At 40.9% G+C, this 22,608-nt stretch overlaps 1 protein-coding gene across 2 annotated transcripts in view; it reads right to left on the reverse strand.

Annotated features, from left to right (window-relative positions):
* Rasgef1b (RasGEF domain family, member 1B) overlaps nt 1-22,608 on the reverse strand; it is a 783,333-nt gene that overhangs the window by 594,820 nt on the left and 165,905 nt on the right. For both annotated transcript variants that reach the window (XM_005388230.2, XM_013516120.1), the window contains exon 2: nt 20,072-20,290. In XM_005388230.2, the coding sequence (XP_005388287.2) occupies nt 20,072-20,155 (84 nt within the window). In that variant the 5' untranslated portion in view covers nt 20,156-20,290. The remainder of the gene's footprint in view (nt 1-20,071; nt 20,291-22,608) is intronic.

The raw sequence follows: 22,608 nt of genomic DNA on the forward strand, positions 1-22,608 counted from the left end.
ATTAAGTATTTGTAAATACCCAAGTAAGCATCTTTGGACAAAAGGCAAGCACCTGTGTAAACAGATAAACTCAAGACTAACTGGCAAATTACCAAGCAGAGTACAGACCCAATGCACGAATAATGTGTGCACTTAAAAACAAATTGATGCAGTTGTGTCTAATATGAATCTCCATAATTCAATATGTCATGTGTTGTAATGGAGGTACTTAATACAGTCATGTGAAATAAAGAAGTGTTTTCTGAATTTGGATGCCTTTTTTGTCACTTTTGTGTGGACCATCACTCTTTTTCGGGTTTTAAATTATGTTTTTATTAATTTTATTGGTACATTTTAGATATACATAATGATAACCTTCATAATGGGGAGTTTGTACCTGTATATGATACATCTTGGTTCTTCTTTTTTCCCCAATCCCCTCCACTCCCCTCAACCCCTCTTGCCCTCATTTACAAAAGCTTTGTCTCCATTTTTTCCTCCTATTCTGTTTTTTCTTTTCCCTTCCTTCCTTCCCCCTACCTTGTTCCCCTTCCCATTTGAACATTTTTCTTCCTGTTTCACAACATCTATTACAGTTGTCCCTCTCTATATCACAGTTTGCTTATTGCAGTTTCACTGTATCACGGGTTTTTTAAAAATATATATCTAATTCCGTACCATGGAGTTTTCACTATAACATGGGATTTGGCAGTATATAGGTATTTATATAATATTTATAATTTTAATGATTTTTGCCTAGAAAATTTAAAACAATGTAAAAATGTTAATTTGAACATATTAAAAGAATATTAAATCAAAATAAAATACAGTATGTATTTTGTCAACAGATGAATACCGTACTGCACACAATGGAATGCGGTACACCACTACCACTTGTGCAAGTTTGTCAATGTGAGATTGTACACGGTACACTATTGGCTGATGGAATGGAAGGCAACCAACTACAGCACTGTGTTCTGTATCCTGGGCACTGATTGGTTCAGTGACGATAGCATCGGTCTGTTTGCTCTCCCACACTGTGACCATACATTCAGCATCTCTCCTTCCTCTTCTTGCTGTGTAGTACATTTGTCTCATCATCATCACCTTCATCACCATCAGCTCTTCACAGCTACATAATTCATGATCTTCATCATTCAAGTTGTAGTATACTTCACTGCGGAGTATCCACACAGAATTTTAAGTGTTGTTAAAATTATGTAGATTTAAGAGCATAGAAAATGCTTAAGAGCATATGAAGTGTTTACAAGAGAGTGGGAAAAGTTTATAGGAGTGTGAGAAGGGTTCATAAAGCCTTAAACTATATATATATAAATAATGAAATAAATATAATGCCACTGCTTCATGGATTTTCACCTACTGTGGGGTCTCTGGAACATAATTCCCACAGTAGGTGAGGTAACACTGTATACATTTTGTGGACCATCATTCCTAATTGCCATCATTTTTGTTGCCACACTTGTCCTGTAAGTCTTCAATTTGTGAAGGCTTGCCTATAACAGGTCGTGACTTGGGTGAAGAATTCACAGGACAAAACCACTGCCAGCTGTGTTGCTAATGCACTACAAGCAGGCTACATGGACAAGAAAGGCTTGTTTAAGGAGAACTCTATTGCTGGACATTAGAGATTGGGGCAGTTGTCCTATGGGAAATACAGTCATGATAAATTTTGGCCAGAATTCAGGATTTGGAGAATTATGACAAAGTTCCAGAAAATGAACGTAACTATATTTGAATAAATGTAGTTTTTGTGCATGAATAAATGAATACATGCAGATTGTTATTCATGAATAAATACTATGCAAGTATAAACAGGGAATAAATGGAGGCTCTGTCACAGTTCCACACCTGTTTGTATCCCTATTTATACAGTAATTAATAGTATGCAATAGTATGAATAAATGTAAATGTTGTACATGAAAAAAATAAGACATTGCCTGAAAATAAACCCTACTGTGCCCTTTGGAACAAAAATTAATGTAAGACCCAGTCTTATTTCCAGGTAAATATGGTACCACTGCACCATCTGACTCCTGATTTGATTATTTCTATAGTCTACCTGGCTCCTTGATTTTATCATCACTTGATTCTTAATATATTTAATTAATTCAAAATATTGTTTAGCTGAATTTGCTCTGGGTGGGTCTGACACAACCTAAGTCTCAGACCCCATCCTCAGCCAGATTTGAAACATGCCCTAAACTACCACTTCAGCCATAGTTGAATGCATAAATTAGGGTGCAATGAATGCACAGTCCCTTCCTGCCCCATTTACCTTCACCCAGAACTACAACCACACAATTTGGTTCTACAAAGAAACAACTTTAAATTTCTGAAAGTGAAAACCTTTGAATTATTATGACAGCAACTAACATGCATACATTTTAATACAATTCAGGCAAGACAGAAAACCACAAAATAGGACATAAAACTTCCTCATAATTGAACTCCCAAGGAATAGCCACAAGTATTGTGCCTTTTTGCAAATTCTACCTTAATTCAGCATCTTAGCTTTGGGGAAAAATTTGTTTCACTGTGTTGTCCATAAATTTTGATTGAGAGTCACAAGAGGAAGAGACCACAGCGCTATGAGCATGCAATGTAGTCAAAACATAGCTTTCAGCACTAATTGTAGAGTAAATCAATTGCCAAGAACAAATGTATGGGGAATCTGTCACAGTTCCACACTTGTTTGTTTTCCTGCTTGGGTGCTTTGACTTCAGTAACATTTTCATTTGCCATGCTTTTAGGTGACACACAAAGCATATAGAGAGGCATAAGAATGGCTTGGTGTCATGGTTCAAATTGAGTTTTGCTTCATTCAGATCAATTTTTTCATCTTCCTGGGCTTCCTTCCTAACACTAAAGATTTGGTTATTTCTACCAGCAATTCAAGTTATAGGCCCTCATTTTTGTAAGTCAAGTGCTCTATGGATTTTAAACTTTACATAAATATGGCTACATCTGAAGTCAGATTATGCTTTACAACATGAATAGATATGAGAATTTGTACCAGTAAGTGCTTACATTTCACAAGCAACGTAGAATTTTATGTGTATATACAAATATCCAGAAGTCTTTCAAAAGTTGAACACTATAGTTTTATTTCACCTCTGTATATACACCTCTGTGGCAGTTAGGGTGGAGTGTCAATTTGACTGGCTTTAGCATCTGCTCAGGGAATTTGTTGAGCATACTTTGGGGTGCACCTGGTCAGTCGTGGAGGAGGTGTGACCTTGCACACAATATCTGTACCCTCACTCCTTCCTCTCTGGTGCTTTTCCTGTGTGCTCTGCTTCCCAGCCACCATGAACTAAAGAACTCTGATCTACCACGCCCTTCCTCCACGACAGTCCTGCCTTGGAGCTAGCCAATCACGTACTGAATCCGCTTAAACCCTGAGCCAAATTAGACCACTCCTCCTTTAAGTTGTGAGTGTTGAGTATTGTGTCTAGCAACAGGAAAACTGATTAATACAACCTTTAACCAAACTTCAAATATTGTTAGTCTAATAATTAACTATAAAAGCAAAAGAGGAGAAAAAACTATTGATGGTGGTATTTAGTTATTCTTGATGGGAACCAAAGAACAACATTCACTCTTTCTGTTTATGTAGCTAGGTGTATAAGGATATGTGTGGAGGTGTGTTACATATATCTGTATGTATTGGCTGTAACATTCAAGAATATGAATACTCTTCCATCTAAAATCAATATATACTGGAAGGTTTAGAATATAATCACCTCATTACCCTCTCCCCTTCAGGAAATCACTGCTGGATATAAAATAAAAGCAAAAAGTTGCACTATTTTTGGCTTTTTCTTTCAGAAACTAAATTTGCATTATCCTTCTGCCATATGTTCAGGTAGCTTATGATGGTACCTCATGCAGCTGTGTCATTGAATTCCCCAACCCTAATGAATAAACTAATTATAGTCTGAAATGAACTCTTTCGGACTACCTCCTGCCATAGATCAAGGAGAGAACTTTATTCCCACAACTATCTGCTAATTTGCATTAGCCATAAAAAGCACATGAGAGCAACCTTCCCCTACTTCAGCTGGGCGGCCCAGTGCTGCATCCATAGGACACTATGCCATCAGTATTAATTCCTCACAGTTCAAGTTTGCAGCAACAAATTCACCACTGCCGCAATAATTCTCAAATATAAGTGCAAATAAGAAGCTATTGATTTACTGGACTTGAATGGCAGTGCTGATGTAAGTTTCACAGCACTGAATTTTGCAATTGAGCACGATTATTCACTTGGGTCTAGGAGTTCTGTTTGTTTAGAAAAGGTTTCCAAAGAAGTCAAAATAAAGCTTTGTCCATTTAAAGGTAGTTCAGGAACAAGTTTATCCAAGACAAATATAGCTGAGTCAATGGCAGAGGTTATCAAGAAAACAAGCTAGGGAGGGACAGACCTTAGATGTAAATCTGCTTCCAAGGCTCTAATTGGGAGCCTACTATCCCTATTAGTTACAACACTGGATTGGATTCCAATTACATGGTTCTCAGATGAATATAATCCTACAGTGTCTTCATTGTCAGGTTAGCTGCTTCTCACCAGAAGCAAGTCACACAATTTTGAGACTAAATACAGAGAGCCTTGGGCTCTTTTTCTTCTTCCTCCCTCCATATCCTTGCAAATTTTTCCATCACAGTTGTAGAATTTCAAAGAGTAAAAGTTGGAACAATCTATCACACATAAGTGAAAGCTTGGAGACCTGGGGTATAGCCTGAGTTTTAAACATATTAGTTCTGGGATCCAGAGGCAATAGCTCTACTTCCTTTTCTACAAAGTGGGACACACTTATCTCCACTGAGACCATAATAGGAGTGGGCAATGCATGCATGTGAGACCACATGACAGATGCCAGCAGGATCATGTCTACTCTTCCCTCTATCTAAATCAGATCGCCTACTGCTTAGTCTAGTCACAATGAATTCATATACTGTCCTCCAGAACTTTCAATCATTATAGTCATCATTATCATCATCAAAATGTAGTTTAAAATATATTTCAGATTTTCTTCACAAAGCCAGAATATCTTCCAATTCAGTATGTCCTACACATGAAGAAACACAGGTTATGAAGTAACTCAGGACATCATGATGTCCTTCTAGCAATGAAATTAAATTTAAGCTATTGATTAAAAAAATGGCACTCTAGCAAGATTAAACAGAATATCCTAATGATGGTAAAATATTTTTTTTTATTTTAGAAATAAATGGTAAAATATTGTGGAGGTCTGCAAAATGTTTCACCTATATTTTTTGCCTATTCAAAGCCTATGTCATGCATCTGTCTAAATATTCTAATATCATATGATGAAATCAATGTTTGATTTTCATATAACACTTTTATATTATTGATAACATAAATCCAGGTCTTTTCCTCCCATGTTGTATTAGTCATCTTTCTGTAACTGTGACAAAATATCTGTCATAATCAACTGTTATGGTTTGTATCTGGGTGGCCCCCCAAAGCCTCATGTGGCCATGGGGCAGGCTTGTAGAGTTTGATTATGGGTGTGAGAGCTACACCCACCCTGGGGTGGATAGTTTGCATATGTAAAGGAAAGGAAGAGAGTGCTTGAGGCCATTCCTCCCCCATTCCTCGCTGGTGTGTGCTTGTGGCTTTTGCTGTTGTCTGCCATCCTGAGCTGTAGCTCTCTGCCATGTGCCACTCTGCCTTATAATCTGCCAAGTACGGACTGAAACCTCCACGAACTGTAAGCGAAATAAACCTTTCCTTCCTTAATTTTGGACATCAGGTATTTTGTCCCAGCAGCGAGAAAAAAGTAACCAAGACATCAACTTGCAAGAAGGAAAGATGTGTTTTGGTTCCTGGTTTCAGAAGTTTCGGTCCATGGTCACTTGGCTATTGGGCCAGTGGTGAGACAGGACACAATAGCAGGAGCCTATAGTGGAGCAACCTTTCATCTCATGGTGGCAAGGAAATAAAAAGAGAAAGAGGAGGGACCAGGGTGCCATCATTCCTTTTGAGGCATACCCCAAGGGTCTAACCTCCTCTTACCAGGCCTCACCTCTTAAATATTCCATCACCCCCAAATAGCACCACAGGCTGAGGACCAAGCCTTCAATACATGGGTCTTTAGGGACATTTAATATCTAAACCATAGCATGTACTTATGCTCATATGATATATTTTATCTCAGATTTATAATATTCTAACATATACATTCCTGAACAACCATCCATTTGTTTTTCAGCTATTTTTTAATTTTACTTCACTTTAATAAAATAACGCCTATAAACTAATGCTATATACCTAAAATGCATAGTACTGGCTTGAGCATTTGGTTTATTTCCCCATGTTCTGATAATTATATCTTCTTATAGACCCTAGGAATGCCCAAGGACTTAAGCACAGACACAGTGCTGTTCTCTATTCCAATATAGTATCTAGAAGCCAACAGAGATCCTTTGTTAATTTAGGGCAATATTCTCTCTCTCTCTCTCTCTCTCTCTCTCTCTCTCTCTCTTTTCTCTCTCTCTCAAAAGGAAAGAAAACAACATCATTAGTCTTCTATGCAATATGAATGACCTAAGGGAGGTCAATCTCTATCAGGAAGGTTGTTGTTTCCTCCTTTAAAACACCCCCCAGGGAAACATCTTCACTATATCCTAAATCTTGTCTCCAAAAAAAGGGTCCACAGTTGTATCTATCACAGCCCCAGCAGGAATAAATGGCAGATTCAAACTGAGCCATTGGGAAACTGTTTACAAGAGTATGGGTTGGAGTTAGAGTAAACTCTAACTGGAGCTGGTAAAGTAAGGATGGGTGCTGGGAGAGGGAATACCAGTGGGGTCCTGAAAAGGCAAGAACAGGGCATAGGTCACTGGAACCCAAGGATAAGAGCTCGGTGGAAAGGGGCATGCTTGATCCTGGTGTTGTGGCCTTCAAAAGAGGAAGTAGCCAATATGAGTGGCCCAGCACAGCAAAGCCAGGGCTGCACACTCCTTCTTCTCTTAAATATCTTGTCACTTCCCTCCATTGGTCCAACCCAGCCAAAAGCCAGAGGGCAAGGGACTTCCCTGAAGTATTCCTTACAAACCAGCTTCCTAGGACATTCATCAGGTAGGAGAAGGACAAAGATCTGATCTAGAAGGCCAATAGCAAGAGAGCCAGCAAGGTGGATCAGCAAACAAAATCCATCAACAATGGGTAACATATTTTCTCTTATGTCCCTGAGAAATAGGCAAGTTCCCTTATACTATACAGTACTCTGCACTAGTATTAGACCATAATATTTTCACATGTAAATTACTTTTTTGTTTTATATGCAATAATTAAGCATTTTGGAAGGGGGAATATCATGGAAATAAATGTATGAATTCTTCCAGAATGTGCTTAGAGTCAACTTGAAACTTTTAAGTCCTTACCTGCAGCAAGTTTCACATCTGCATTAGTCACCTCATGTTGCCATGACAAAATACCACAAAGCTGGTGAATTAAATAACAGCTATTTATTTCTCACCAATGTGGAGGCTTGGAATCTGAGAGCAGATCCACTCAGTCAGATCCTAGTGAGAGCTCCCTTCCTGGATTGGCAGAGAGAGCGATAAAAAGGGCTCTCTAGCATTCTGATGGTTAAGCTTGATTGTGTCAGCTTGATTGGCTTGAGAACTGCCCAGGGGATTGGTGGAACTCACTTCTGGAAATGTCTGGGGAATCACGGAAGCATGAGCTTGGGTAATACAAGATGTGAGCTAAAAATACCCTGCATATTTAATTTTTAAAATATTTTACTACAGGAAGAGATACATTGCCATTAATCCCCCTCAAAATACTCCGCTCACTTCTAAATATGTATCTCATTGTTCTTCCCGAAGCAGCTCTGGAAGTCCTCTTTTAAGAGTGTTTTTAGTAATGTTGTAATGGCTGCCTTGATGTCCTAAATTAATTCAAAACATTTACCTTTCATGGTTTCTTGGTCTTTGAAGAAGAGCTAGAAGCTGCATGGTGCTAAATCTGGTGGATAAGATGGATGAGGACACACTGTAATGTTTTTGTGAGATGCTTTTCAACTGGACAACACTTGGCAGCACTATTCACCATATTTTTGAATAAAGACACTTAAGAAAGAGGACCTCCAAAACTGCATTAGAAAGTGGCAAGAATAATGTGATATGTGTGTTCAAAGCAGGGGTTAGGGAGGCATATCTTAAGGGGGACTAATGGCAATGTGTCTTTTACCAAAATAAAATTTTTAAATTTAAACATTCACCATATATTTTCATCACACCTTGTGTATTTGGTCTCTCATCATTTCCTCTCTGTTCCCTTGCTCTGCTTCCTAGGACCATGAACGAAGTATCTTTGCTCTCCCAGGCTCTTCCACCATGATATTTCTGCCTTAGAGCCAGCTGACCATGGACTGAATCTTCTGGAACTGTGGGCCAAATTAAACCTCTCCTTCTTTAAGTTCTGGGTGTTGTGTCCCAGTCATGGGAAAGCTGGCTAACACATATATCTTTCTCTTTTTTTTTGTTACCAGAAATCCAACTTGGGACCTTGCATTTGCTAGACAGCACTCTGTCACTGAGCTAAAGCCCCAGCCTGATAATGGCACTAATCCTTCATGATCTCATCTAAACTTACCTCCCAAAGGCCTACCATAACATGTGAATTCAAAGGAGATGCAGTGTACTCCATAGCAATATTTAAACCAGCATAAACAAAGAGATGATCAATAGGTCTTTTAAAGAGGCCCAGTTGACGTCCAACAGAGTCATGTCTGCCTCCAGACTACTGCATACAGTGGAGCAGCTCAGTGTCCTCCTGACACTATCTTACACCTTGGTTTACATAATATTTCTCTTTTGTGCTTTTTCTTCTCAGTCTCTTTCTCCTGTTCTTTCTTGTCCTCTTTCTGTCCTTCTCTCCTCCTGCTCCCAAATCAAGTGTCAGTGTCCCCAGGACTAGACTGCTGCCTTCCCCTCTCCTTCTCCGCACACTCACCTTAGCATGCTCTCTCATTCATACGCCCACCTGACACGTCCAACCCACAGCTCCCCTTTCCAGATGGGTGACCCAGGGTCTTTCTCCCCTTCAGTCTACCTGCCTTATTGTTGTTAGAGTTACTATCTTGAAACACATATCTGGCCATACCATTTATCTATTTGAAATACTTCATTGGCTCCCAGTTGTCTAAGATAAGATTTCTGGATGCAGCAAATAAATTCCTGAAGTCATATCCATGTCCCTCTCTCATTCTCATCACCTAATAATAAACACAGTACGTGTATCTCAGGTTTGGAAAAGATAATTCTACGATGTATTTTCACAGACCTTTGCCTTTCTTCACACTGTTTCTTTCCTATCCACAGTGTCTTTCTTCAGTGATCTCCTACTCATCATTTGAGCCTAAGTTTAAGGGCTCCCAACTCTGTGATGCTTTTTCCAAGCCAGCTAGGGAGGGTTAACAGCTCATTGTCTAGCAAAGCTATTATTATATCGCAATAAGACTAGGTTTTTACATATTTTTCTACTAGATTATAAGTACTTTTGGGGGGCAAAACTGTGTCTCAGTAATCTTCAACACAATGGTGACAATATAGAAAATTAAAAGTATATTTTCTCTTAACTTATATAATCTCACTAGCATATTTTCTTTCTATCTCTAGGAAGACTCTTCCTAAATGATAAAACCTTGGACAATGTAGAGAGGAACTGACATGTCAATATTGGCCAGTTAAGCCTGGGTTTTAGGCAGAATTAACATAAAGGCTAAGAATGTGGGCTCTGAAGTCAGACATCCTAGGTTTAAATTTATCTGCTAGAGTCCAGGACATATGTACTAGTCATTTTGATATTGCTGAGACAGAGTACTTCACACCCACAGTTTGAGGAGGAGAAGTTTATTTGGCTCAAAGTTTCAGATGGTTCAATCCATGGTTAGCTGACTCTAAGGCACAAATAGCATAGTGCAGGCCTGACAGAGGAAAGCTTCTTACCCTTTGGCAGGCAGGAGGCAGAGAGAAGGGAGGAACCAGGGGCAAAAAGACACCCTTCTAAGTCCTTCTTCTAGTGACCCATCTCTTCCAACAAATCCCCACCTCCTAACACCACATTCAGCCATGAGCTCATCAAAAGATGAACGCACTGACTAATAGAGTCCCCCAGGGATCTGTCACCTTCTGAAAGCCCTGCTTCCAAATACAGGAGACTTTGGGAGTGGAGATTGTTAGATCTCAACCATACCAACGTTCATTTGAACATGAAGTATATATTCGAATATATAATGAATAATTTTTAGTGTATGTCCAAACCATTGCCCAAACAAAGAGCAAGTATTGCCTAAGTGTCCCTTCATGTGTGTGGTTTTCACAGTCTGGCAACCCTAGATGCAAATCTTGGTTCTACAGCTTCCCAGCTTTGTACTCTCAGTCAAGTTAATGAACCTCTCTAAACTTAGATTCTCATTTTTAAAGTGGGAATAATAAAAGGACCTACCTTGCACAATGATGACAATTAAATGAATTTCTATTTACCTTCATAGCATAATTCTAGTTTTTTCAAGTATTTAAGCTAAAAACCTGATAAGAAATTCCCCCCATGCAATGTAGTTTAAATTTATGATAGAAGGAAAAAAAGAATGGAAGACATAGAAAGACTATATTCAAATATTAGAAAATAAGAATATAATTTTCAGTCACAAAAATGAGTTTTTAAATTAAACATTCTTACTCATGTAAAAATTTTATCAACTTCATCACAACCATACCTTTGAGATATGACGTTGGACTCAAAATCCATCCTGATGACAATTGTTAAAACTTATATTGCAGGATCATTAGCCAAGTGTGATGGTCTGCAGAATGCCAGCATATGTGTTTATTTCTACACCATAATTATTGTTTCGTCATTGCCTACCTAGTTAAATACCTTAACTGAAAATACAGCCAAGTGAAGAAAAAGACATGTCGGCAAGAAATGGCTGTAAAAGTGCCCATTAGCACACTCTTGGGAAATACTGTCTCACGTTACTATTACAAACACACATGCACACACATATACATGCACGCACAGCTCATAGTAATAAAGGGCCTGCAGAGAAGGAAGGTAAAATGTGCTTGCTGAGCAATCATTACTGAACAGGAGGAAGCCTGAAATCAACAAAGGACCAGTCATGGGAAATTTATAAGTTAATATTGGTCACACCTGCAAATTACTACAGTGAGACCCCAGCCAAGTCCATAACACCATTTAAATGGATTTACTGAGATATTTATATATCCTGTGGAGTACCTGAAATGATCTCAATCTGAATTTTTCAGTTATCCCAATTAAGGGTGGTGGAAGTAACATCCATCACAGTGGAGATGAAGCGGGTTTCCCTGAATCACTTGAGAATGTGATTTTTCTTGGAAATCTGTAAAGCATTTATTTACATATCTTATGATTCAGGATGTGAGTTGTTTATATTTAATTTGTTTAAAGTCTTCATTGCTTGATAATAATATGACTCTTAAATGCCTTAGAAAACCCCAAACACAAAATATTCCACTGGTATATTCCTGGAGTTTAGCAAAGCACGTATTTTTGAGCTGTTGGCCAAAATAACCCTATTGAGCAACAATTTACACACATGTCACATCTTTCCCTCTCCCTTGTTTTCATGGAAAAGGTCAAAGCCATCAAGCCTACATGCTAAGCCAGTCAGGCAGAGGTGTCATTTCACAACCGTGAAGTGGAACTCAAACAGCAAATGAGGCTAATCACTCAGCGAGTACAAGGGAAAGAGATTAGGAGATCATAATTTTCTCACCAATTGAGAATCACTGTGCATAAAAATAGAAATTACTAGGGAAAAAATTCAGAATACTTACCAAGAAAACATGAGCACTAAATAAAATGATCTCTCGTCTGGGAAATGACTTTCCATCACAGGCAAAATAGAAAGCTCTCAGATGTACAAAAGACAGGACAGCAAGAAAGCAAAGCCTCCTGAACACCATTCAGCTGTCTCTTTATCCTCCAAATATGAATTATGACACAGAATGTCCTCTGCGGCCTTGCAGATGCCACTCGCCTGGGGTCAGCCACACTCTTTTGTGCTGGTGAGTGGAAAATGATTCTGCTTTCATTTATTTGGCTACAGTTATAAATGATATATTCCTGACCATGTGAGCAAGAGCATTGTAGAACAAAGACTGATGGGCACCACAGTGCAACCTGCCTCTTAAAACCTTAAGTTTGCGATGTGTCTGTATGTAAATGTCACAATGAAACCCGGTATTTTGTGTAACTAACATTGCTAATAAAAACAGTATATTTGGGAAGTCAACTCTTGCTTGACTTTTTCCTGATGAGTGTGTCTAAATAAAAAGATTCTGTGATAAAAGGAAGAAAAGATTCTATCTCAGTTTTTATGCATTCAGAAAAGCATCAATAGAATTAATTTTCCGTGGAAGAAACACATTATGGATCTTGGGGAAATGCTACTTAATACCCAAATGGTATCCTAAGGAAGATGGATGCTGTTAGAGAAATGACTGGATGGCCGTTTTGTTCAGCTAAGCCCCTTGGCTGAAGTTGGGTATGTAAAGGTTGTAAGGAGGAGGTGAGTTAGGAGTAGAACTGTTGACATTTTCTGAATAAAAGAGTGAGAAGAAACCGGCAGTACTGAGAGGAAGCACAGAGAGGTGATAGGATAAAGAAGCCAAGAAGCCAGCAAGATGGAGAAAGGCCTGGAAGTGACATGAACTGGCTTGACCAGTGAGACCTACCCTTGGGATAGACTGGTCAAGTACACTCTCAAGGACAGCAATGTCCCACACATGACTGAGTTCTGTGCTGTGCAACATGGCTGTGTGACTCCTCCTCTTTGACTCCAAAAGCCTCTGTGGAGATTCCAATGGATCAGCAAAACAACTCTCTGCTACATTTGGGATCTTGACTGTCTCTCAGAGGCCCCCACGTTAAAAGCTTAGTCCTCAGCCTGGGGCTCTTGGGAAGAGGTGGAACCTTTAAGAGGCAGGGCCTAGAGACAGGCCTTGGTGGCTTGGGTGTGTGCCCTTGACTGGAATTTTGGAACCCAGCCCCTCTCCTTCCTCAGCACAGTGCCACCATAGGCACAAAGGAAACAGGGACAACCAAATTGGGACTGCACCTCCAAAACTGTGAGCCAAAATAAACCTTTCTGTCTGTGAGTTGATTTATCTCAGGTATTTATAGCAGTGACAAGTCACACAAACTCTTTGTGACTGGAAAGCTCAAGCAGAGAGATTGGCCAGCCACACAAGGACAGAGATAAAGGGGCATCACAAGACCCAGAGCAAGAAATCAAGAGTGTTGCAGAAGGAACCCAAGGAGGCCCCCATGATTCACAGAAATCATGGAAAGAGGAAATAGAAAAAGACTTGAGCCATCTTAGCCAAAGCTCGGGGGGAAGACTCACTCCAGCAGACAGTGAGACACAGATGTTTGTTCTGCAGCTTCATCTTCTAGCTGAATACCCTTGTGGTGCTTTAATTCTGGCTGAGATTCTCTCTTCGTGTAGTCCCCAGCTCCACAGCTTAGAACTTAATTAACTTGCATGTCCTGGGCCATCCTCTGCTCATCAGTTGTTACTATTTGCTTTTAAAATGTGATTGTCATCCGGCTGCTGATTTTACCACACAAGTACAACCCAACTATCCCCAAACTCCAAAGGTTGCCCACTGAAGCCAGTGGGCAGGAGTACATTTTCCCCAGCGAAGTAATGTTATAAACCAGATGCTCTCAAACTTTAATGTGCACATGAACAGCATAAGAGGCTTATTAAAAATAGATCCCTAAGCTCTGCCACCAGAGATTCTGATTCTGGGATGGAATCCAACAAGCAGCATTTTGATTAAACACCCAGATAATTCTGATGTAACCACACTTGGGAAAACATTGGTATTTTAGCAGTGTAATTTCTTCATACCTTCACAAGAACTAATATAATCCATAATGTCCATCAGTGAAATAGCAGTGGTAGTGCTTTTCAGCCTTGAACATCCGCTTTACTTATTCTCAGATCCTTAAGCAAATATCTGCCAGCTCTGAACATGGAGAGAGCTAGTCTGAAGTCTGCCCAAAGCACCAGGAGATCCCTGTCTTGAGGGTAAACAGAGCAAGGGGGGAGCCACTGTCATATGAAAGGTTGCCAGCAATTCCAAACCTTTCCTTTTACCCTGTAACCTCATACAGATACATGATTACTTCCTGTAATCAAGAAGTTTGTGGCTTAAAAGAGTCAAGACTGCTCTCCCAGCTTACTTCTCTCCTAGCCAAGTGATAAAGTTAAGAAAATGTAGTTCTGTGAATTTCTGTATGGTGACAAATGTTTCCTGAACAGCACAGCCTATTTTTGTGGTTCCTCACACACACACCCCATGGAAATTACTGGTAAATAATGCTCAGTCATAGAAGGTAAGAGCAAAAACAAAGTTGAAGTTTGCTTTGTGAATAAACACTAAGGAAAATGCACGAAGAGGCCTAAGCTAGAAAAGTTCTCAGTAGCAGTGTCCAATGTGATAAAGAAAAATCTGTGATGGACTAGAATTGCTCTATATGGCTAAAAGATTTCAGAGATCCTTTGCATGATGGCCGGTCAGAATCTTTGGCAAAGGTTACTAAAAATCACAAGACATGAATAGGGAAATTTTTAACTGAAAAAAAAAATTCATCATGCTTATAGCAGAGTAACTTCTAGACCTTGAATGACACAATATGACAATTTTATTGGCTGACCTTTCAAAAGAGAGAAGATCTAATTAAACACACTGATGTACACTTCTAAATATGAAGAGAATGCAGGGGTCCCTAATCCCCCACTGTGGAAGCCAAACATTTGGGAGTAATATTGCTAATTAAAATGCAGCTGGGCCACTGAATGCACAGACCCCTGCTCAAGCCCATAGTGGCTGAGCCTGCTGTCTCTTTCCCTCACCCCAATATGCTACCTGCCATTTCCCACCACAAAGATTCCCTCTTATTGAAATTTTTGATGTATTTCTATAACAGATGGAATGTGTTTACTCAGGTGCCTGGAGACAGAATCTCTTCAGATAGCTAATCATTAGAAAGAGCAAAATCAAGAAATCACTGCAATCCCCTCCTCACTTCCTGCAAAAAATAAATTCCATGCAGATTAAAGATTTAAAGCTAAAAAATTAATTCACAAAAAAGGAGGATAAATGAACAACTTTGCCACAGAATTTATAATAATAAAGCATAGCAGAACATGTTTAAACTTGACCATTCATCAAGGGAAGAGCATGCAACCATAAATTACAGTATTCACTCAGTGGAATAATATGTGGCTACTAAGATAGCACTTTGAAAGGAGGAGGAGGTGGAACTGTATATACTGACATAGATGTCTATGGCTTTCATGAGCATAAAAGGAAATTAAAGTCAGGCATGTGTTAAACAACACAAATCCTGAGGAAGAAAATACATATTTGTTATATCTGGATGCAAGAATGGGGGGCCATCGCTTTATAAGCATACTTTATGCTGTCAGCACAGTTTGAATTTTTGCTATAATAAGAATGAACAATGGAGTCACATCATGAAGAAAAAATTGAAATTGTTAAGTTTCATTCTACCCAGAGGTACAAGGGAAAGGTACAAAGAGTACAATCAAGGTTAAAAGTATACAGCAAAACAGTGAAGAGCCAGATCATGTGAATTCAAATTCCATCACGTTTCCATTCATACAAATTCCATCCATACAAGTTATCTGACCTCTCTTTGTTTCAGTTTTGCTTTCTATAAAGTGGGCATAATAAAAGCAAATGCTTTCTGGGATTTTTGTAAAGATTAAGTGAGTCAATACATGTAAAGTGCTTTAAAGGGTCTGACAAATTTAATTTTATTGTTATTATTTCCATTAAAGGAATGTGTTGTGGTCTAAATATGAAGTGGCCTCCCAGGGGGCCTGATCCCCAATGCAGCAATTATCAGATACGGAGTCCCAGAGAGGTGACAGGATCATGGGGTGCTGATCTCATTCAGCCATTGAAGATTGATCCATTGATGGGTTGAGAGCTGACTGGGCTATTGGGAGGGGGGGTCCAGTAAGATGAAGTAGGTCGGTGAAGGCCTGCCTTTAAAGGGTATGTCCTGTCCCATCCCTTTCTGTCTCTCTGTCTCTCTGTCTCTCTCCCTTCCTCCTTCCCTCCCTGCCTGCCTCTTTCTCTCTCTCCCTTTCTCTCTCTCTCTCTCTCTCCCTCACTCTCTCTCTCTGCCATGAGGTTCTGCCACATTACAGGTCAGAAACAATGGAGCAAAGTAGACTGAAACTTCTGCAACTGTGAACCAAAATAAACCTTCCTTCTGTTAAATTGTCATTCTCAGGTGCTTTGTCACAGTGATAGGAAGCAGACTAATACAGAGGAATTAAACCATCTCTCTTTCCTTAGTTGGCTTATGTTATTATGCTTCTCACAGTGTGAACATCATCCTGGATTCCATAGGATCATAGAATTTAAAGGTCTTTGTTTCTCCCCCTACCCTTTTTGAGATAAGGTCTTGCTACATAGTTCAGGCTGGACTTGAACTCACTATATAGCCAAGGCCAGCCTCAAACTTGCAACAATCCCCCTGCCTCAGCCTCCTGAGTGCTAGGATTACTGGCATACACCATCATGCCCTGCACGGTACATATTTCTGATACAACATGGATCCTAGACACAATTCAAGTAATTTTGGTAGTCAGCCAAAGGCATTGTAGTGGCTGATTGATTGTGTCAACTTGAGAAGTTTAGAAGCTTAACTAAATTGGCTCAGCAATTCCACACTCGAGGGTGGATCATCACCTAGAGGATATAAAAGGGAAATAAGGAAGGACAGAGGGGCTTCCATTCTTCAGAGGAGCTCCAGTCTTCACCTTCAGCTTGGAGGTCATCTCCTGGTTTCTAGTACAGAACTTCGGCTTCCCCCTTTGATCCTTTAGACTTCTGGTGTAGACTCATTGGCCTCCTGTCACAGACCCATTGGTCTTCTGATACAGACTTGCACAGAACACTGCAGTGAGCTCCAGACCTTGGACTGAATCCTTCAGTCTCCAGTGTGCAGATACCCTCTGCACGGTTCCTCATCCAACTCTGTGGCTGACCGTCATAAGCCAATCTTGTAATTTCTTATACATTTATATATGTTGTGTTATATCTGTTTCCCTAGTGAAACCCTGACTGATACAGACAAAGTGATTTATTTCCATGCTGTGGTCGGCAAGTTCAAAGTAGAAGTAAAATTCAATGGACTTGGCCTGGCAGTCTTCACCCTCAACCTCAACCTTCCTCCAGACTTTTAAAAGATATACTTATTTCAGTGTATCCGTCTAGAAAAGCCTCTGTGAGGGTATAAGCCAACTGAGTTTTTTAATACTGAGTTTTATTGAATTACTGAAATAACATCACTCAGATTCTAAGATAGTGTCTCACTGGGGAAATGAGTGTCTGTTTTACAGCTTACAGGCTGGGTTCAGAATAAGACATCAAAAGCAGGTGCATTTTTGAGGTTTGTTGTTTGCTTGTTTGTCTGGTTGTTTGTTTTGGTACTGGAAATTGAACCCAAGGGCACTGTACCACTAAGCCACACTCCCCAGATCCCCCTTTTTTGAGATACGTTCTTGCTAAACTGCTCAGGTTGGCCTCAAACACATGATCCTCCTGCCTCAGCCTCCCGGGAACTTGGGATTATAGGCATGCAGTGCCACACTTGGTCAAACTGGCTTATATTTTTAAGGTGACAGTTGACTTCAAGTGAGGAAAGGTTCCAGGAGAGAAGCAAGGCATTCCAAGGTCGTAACTGCAGAACCAATGGGAGAATTAGTCTGATTCTCACTCTTGATAGATAATAATAGGATAATAAAACCTGTGCCTTGTAGATAAGATCTAGAACAATCACCTTAATCAATTATTCCACACTTTTATAAGTCTCAGATTATAAGCATTCAGAAGAGAGGAGATAGATCTCTGTCTTGAGCATTGCCCAGAAACGTACCATGTACAACTACATATTTATCAAGGATTTTAAATTTAGTTTGCAGTGAATGTAGTTAGGAGCTGCTCTGCCAATGTCCTCCTCACTGTTCTTCTGAAGATGTAATCCATGTCTCAGGGCACAATTTGGAGAGGAAGGCAAGAAAGGGACTGCGTTTTGTTATTAGGACTTATCTAACTTTGGAGACCTATAGCAAGACATAGTATACCTTACAGCTATGCTGTATGTGCATAAAAAGAAGCCTTCCCCTGCAAATGTACTGCAGAGACACTCATGGGATCCAGAAATGGAGGTCATGGATTCCCGTGGCTCAGGAAAGCAGAGGGAGAAAGGAAAGAAGCAGGTGGCAGTCAGTGCTGATATGGGGACCAGAGATTCTTGTCCAGCATCTCTAGTGGACCTTCACAGCGTCCACTTCCCTTCCCTCCTGGCTGACCCAGCTCTAGTCTTGTGCAAAATGCCCTGACTGGCCCTGGTGCATCTTAACAATCCTGTCCCTCACTTTCTTGGCCTCCTTCGGGGTGGGGGCTAAGGCCACCCCTCCAGGGTCCTGACCCATGCACAGATCTAAGCCTACACATTTCCTCTCCAGGATGTTTTCTCCATGGCTTTTCTCCTTCCAGTTTTAGTGACCTTATTCCTTTCATATTTCAGAATTTGGGGAGAAGCTGGACACAGGTTTGACCATGGGACATCCAAACCATAGAATGTGTGTGCTGTGATTTTTTTTTTAATGAGATCCTATAGAAATCTCAGACAGCCCCATCACCTTTGACTAGACTTAAATCCAAGACAGGAAGCTTCAAATCAATAAATAGCAATTGCTTATCCAGTATTTAAGAGAAAATGGAAGGATCCATTTCCCTGGCTCTGCACCCCAGGAAAGTCATCTGTCTGCAGTGATGGGGACTGGATACTGGGCAGAAGGCCCAGCAGGAGCAAAGGCTTAAAGACACAGCCAATTCTGAGTCATTTAAACAGAAAACAATTCGTGTTTTTAATACTTGTGTGTTAGTGATGCCTCAGGCTGACACAGATCCCAGCAGTGCCACAGGGTTACCCTTTATTTAATGACACAGGGCTTTAAGCCTATCAAAACGTATGAGCTAGATGCCACCTGGTATAATGAGAAAAATGCTTACTGCACTTGCAAGGGAAACGATATGTGAATATGCCAGGGTCTCAGTAGCCCTGTTTCAGTGAAAGGGTGTCAGCAGTTGAGGGCCTTGTGGCAGATGTTGGCAATGACCTTCACAGCGTCCACTTCCCTTCCCTCCTGGCTGACCCAGCTCTAGTCTCGTGCAAAATGCCCTGACTGGCCCCGGTGCATCTTAACAAACCTGTCCCTCACTTACTTGGTCTCCTTCGGGCTGGGGGCTAAGGGAACCCTTTGCTCAGGACTGAGCAAGGAGGTTGGAGAAGTTATGGAGAAGTGTTTCTGGAAAGGATGGGGCTTTTCTGATGTGAAGGAAATATGTGAATGGTGCTCCTCTCTCCCCAAAAAACAAACCCCAGAGAGTCTGGGGTGCAGCTCAGTGGTGGAGGGCTTGCCCGTCTTGTGCAAGGCCCTGTCCTCTGAAGGAGGACAGCCCGTCCTCAGCTCCTGACCCCTCCCACATCCCCACCCACCCAGCCAAGAGTAGGGCGGGCAAGGCACAGGATGCAAGAGGATGCCCAAACACAAAGAGAAACATTTTAATGCAGTCATTTTGAAATTTTTAAAAATATTGACTTTTCTCTTTTGTTGTAGACACCCAACTGTTATGATTCCCATCTTTAAGTAAAATTTTGTTATTTTGCTCACCATGGATATTTTTGCATTCGTTTTGATGTTTACAAACATTACATTACTATATGTTCCACCTCAATTATTGCTTTGGACACCTCTTTCCATTTTGTACCCAAAGAGAGTGACTTGCTGGCTCATCCTACTGCCAGGCCTGGCACTGCTTCCTAGACACACACAGGCTAGTGGCAGGTGGTGCTTGATTTCGATGCTTTGCCATCTGGGGCCTCCCTGACCCAGAAACTGCCAGGTCCCGGAGATAGCAAAGGGCCTACCTCTTTGTGCGCTTTAACATGCAGCGGTCTAATGGGAAGCTCACGAGGTCGCACATCCCTCCTGTGGGAACCGTAAGGAGTCATCTTCTCAGCAATGTCCTGGCCTACTGGCCTACATTTGCAAGCAGTGCTGAGGGGAGGGGGACCTGCAGTGACCAAGGTGTGCTTTAGGAAGCTGCCTGGGAAGGCATCTTGGGAAGGCCAGCTTCTGAGCAGGACCTAGAAGGCAGAGAAGGAGAGAAATGTCAGGAGAAAGGAAATAACCTCGTTCCTGGAAAGATCATTGCTTGTGCTGGGCCACCCCTCCTCTCCTGTAACTTCACATACCATTTTCTTCTGCTTTCCACTCACCTTCCCAACCAGACGCTTCAAGCCTCCTCGGGTTTCCTTGGCATACTCCTCCCTCTAGATGTCACAGGTCTCTGGGGGCAGTGCCATTTCTGGGGGCTGATTTGTCCCCTCTGCCAGTTCTGAGGGCTTAGTGGCCTTCTTGCACATTGGCACAGATGCTTCAAACTTACCCTATCTAAAACCAAACCTGTGGCCTCATCTCATGCCACACAATCATGGAGATGCTCGATGTTTCCTGCCTGGGATATGAAAGTATCACAGCTGATTCTTCTGCCTCAATCTCTCCCAGCTTCAATTTGTGCTTCTCAGTGTAGCCAGAGACTCTTATCCTTGCACCCCCTGCCTGATAATCTCAATGCTTTCCCATCATATGCAACAAAAGCCAGTAACTCTGAGCCCTCAAGACCCATCATGCTGGCTTCCTTCCCAGCAGTACCCCCAAATCTCAAGCCTGTACCCCACCACTGTCACCACAAGAGCCCCAAATTCACTGACCTCTCTGACTACAGGCATCCATGACCTGACAGTCATATCCTGAATAGTTTGAATATTCTAATTACAAAAGACATGCTTGTTATTAGAAAATAAAGATAAGCCCAGTGAATAAAATTGAAGTTGATGTGAATAATCTTGCCACCCACTACTATTCACTTGTAAGTATTAATTGAATATCTACTATGTGCAAAGAGCAAAGAATCAGATCGAAGCAAGGTATAAGAACTAGAAATGCATTACGATGTTTGAATGAGAAGCGGGGCTGTCCTTTCCTATGCTGTACCCCCTGTCCAAAACATCCTACATCCCTGTCCTGTGGCTAACTTGAATCCTTGAAGGTCAGTCAAGCCCCTTCTGCTTTATGAATCCTTCCTGATTTCCCTCAAACTGAGCCAACCACCATTTTATCACTCTGTCCCTTTTTATTCATCCACGGTAGCCCAGATAGCAAAACCCCTATTGCAGGTTGTTGGCTGTACCTCTGCCTCCCCTTCCAGCCTACGGCTCCTTTAGGGAGGGAGCCCTGGTGACCATTCCAGCACCCGGAACCCAATAAGCTCTTCACAAATGAGCCATGACTCACGGTTGTTATCTTGAGTCAGAAAAACCCAAGTGGTTTCAGTAGCTACAACTCCATTCAACAAAAGCTTTGCATATTTTCCAAACACCTCGTTTTTATTTAAAACATTTTCCCAGGTCGTGTTTTAAATGTAATAACAGACATAACTCATTTTAATGGTTCATGTTACACAATAAGCAAGTTCAACTGGATACCAAAGCAAATTACAAGAGCCATTTACTACAGTTTGTACTCCCATGGAACCCTCGAAAATTAGTTAGCCTGCCTTCCTTACTGAACACCCTGCCAGTTTCAAAGCATTTAAAGTAATCAATTAGCTAATCCTTGCAACACCTCTCAGGGTTTAGCAAATGGCCTCATAACATTTTGGAGATATATTTGTAAAAGATAGAGACAAAACATGACTATGGTGAGAAGCAGTTGCATTACCAGTGATGTACAGCCCCTGAGCAGCCAGCAGCCAATGTAAGACACCAGTGAAAGATGCTTAGTTTAGCAGAGACTCCTGCTTCTACTGCTCACCATTTGAAAAAAATTCATCTGAAAATTGCACAGACTTAAGGTAAGATTACCAGAGCAACCATGACATTCTATGGGAAATAATAAATGATTTAGATAAGGAGGAGCTTTGGGGGCACAAAGAGGAGTCCCCACAGCTTGAAACATAAAGAAAGGCAACACAAAAGCTTAGGCTAGAGGAACTAAAAGTGACTGCTTCACATTTGATCGGGGCTTACTAGTGAGGAAGATATTCAGTACAAACTGAGGGAAACTACAACATTTTTGAGAATTAATACATGTTTTTACAACAGTTCTGCAAAATCAGTCATATCATCCCCATTTTAAATTTGAGGCTCCCATAGACTAAAAGATCTCCACTTCTAGTTAGCAAGTGAAAGGTATGTATTTAAACCTAGGTCAGTCCTTCTCCAAATGGAGGACCACTGCACCCTAACACTCCTCAGTACCACAGGCATTCATTGAATGAGTTCATGTCTCAGGCACCAACAAGAAACTGATGACCGGGGCTGGGGATTTAGCTCAGCGGCAAAATCGCCTGCCTGGCAAGCGCAAGGTCGTGAGTTCGGTTCCCGGTACCGGAGAAAAACCA

This window comes from Chinchilla lanigera, unplaced genomic scaffold (assembly GCF_000276665.1).
Source record: "Chinchilla lanigera isolate Chin_1 unplaced genomic scaffold, ChiLan1.0 scaffold00032, whole genome shotgun sequence".
Taxonomy (NCBI): domain Eukaryota; kingdom Metazoa; phylum Chordata; class Mammalia; order Rodentia; family Chinchillidae; genus Chinchilla; species Chinchilla lanigera.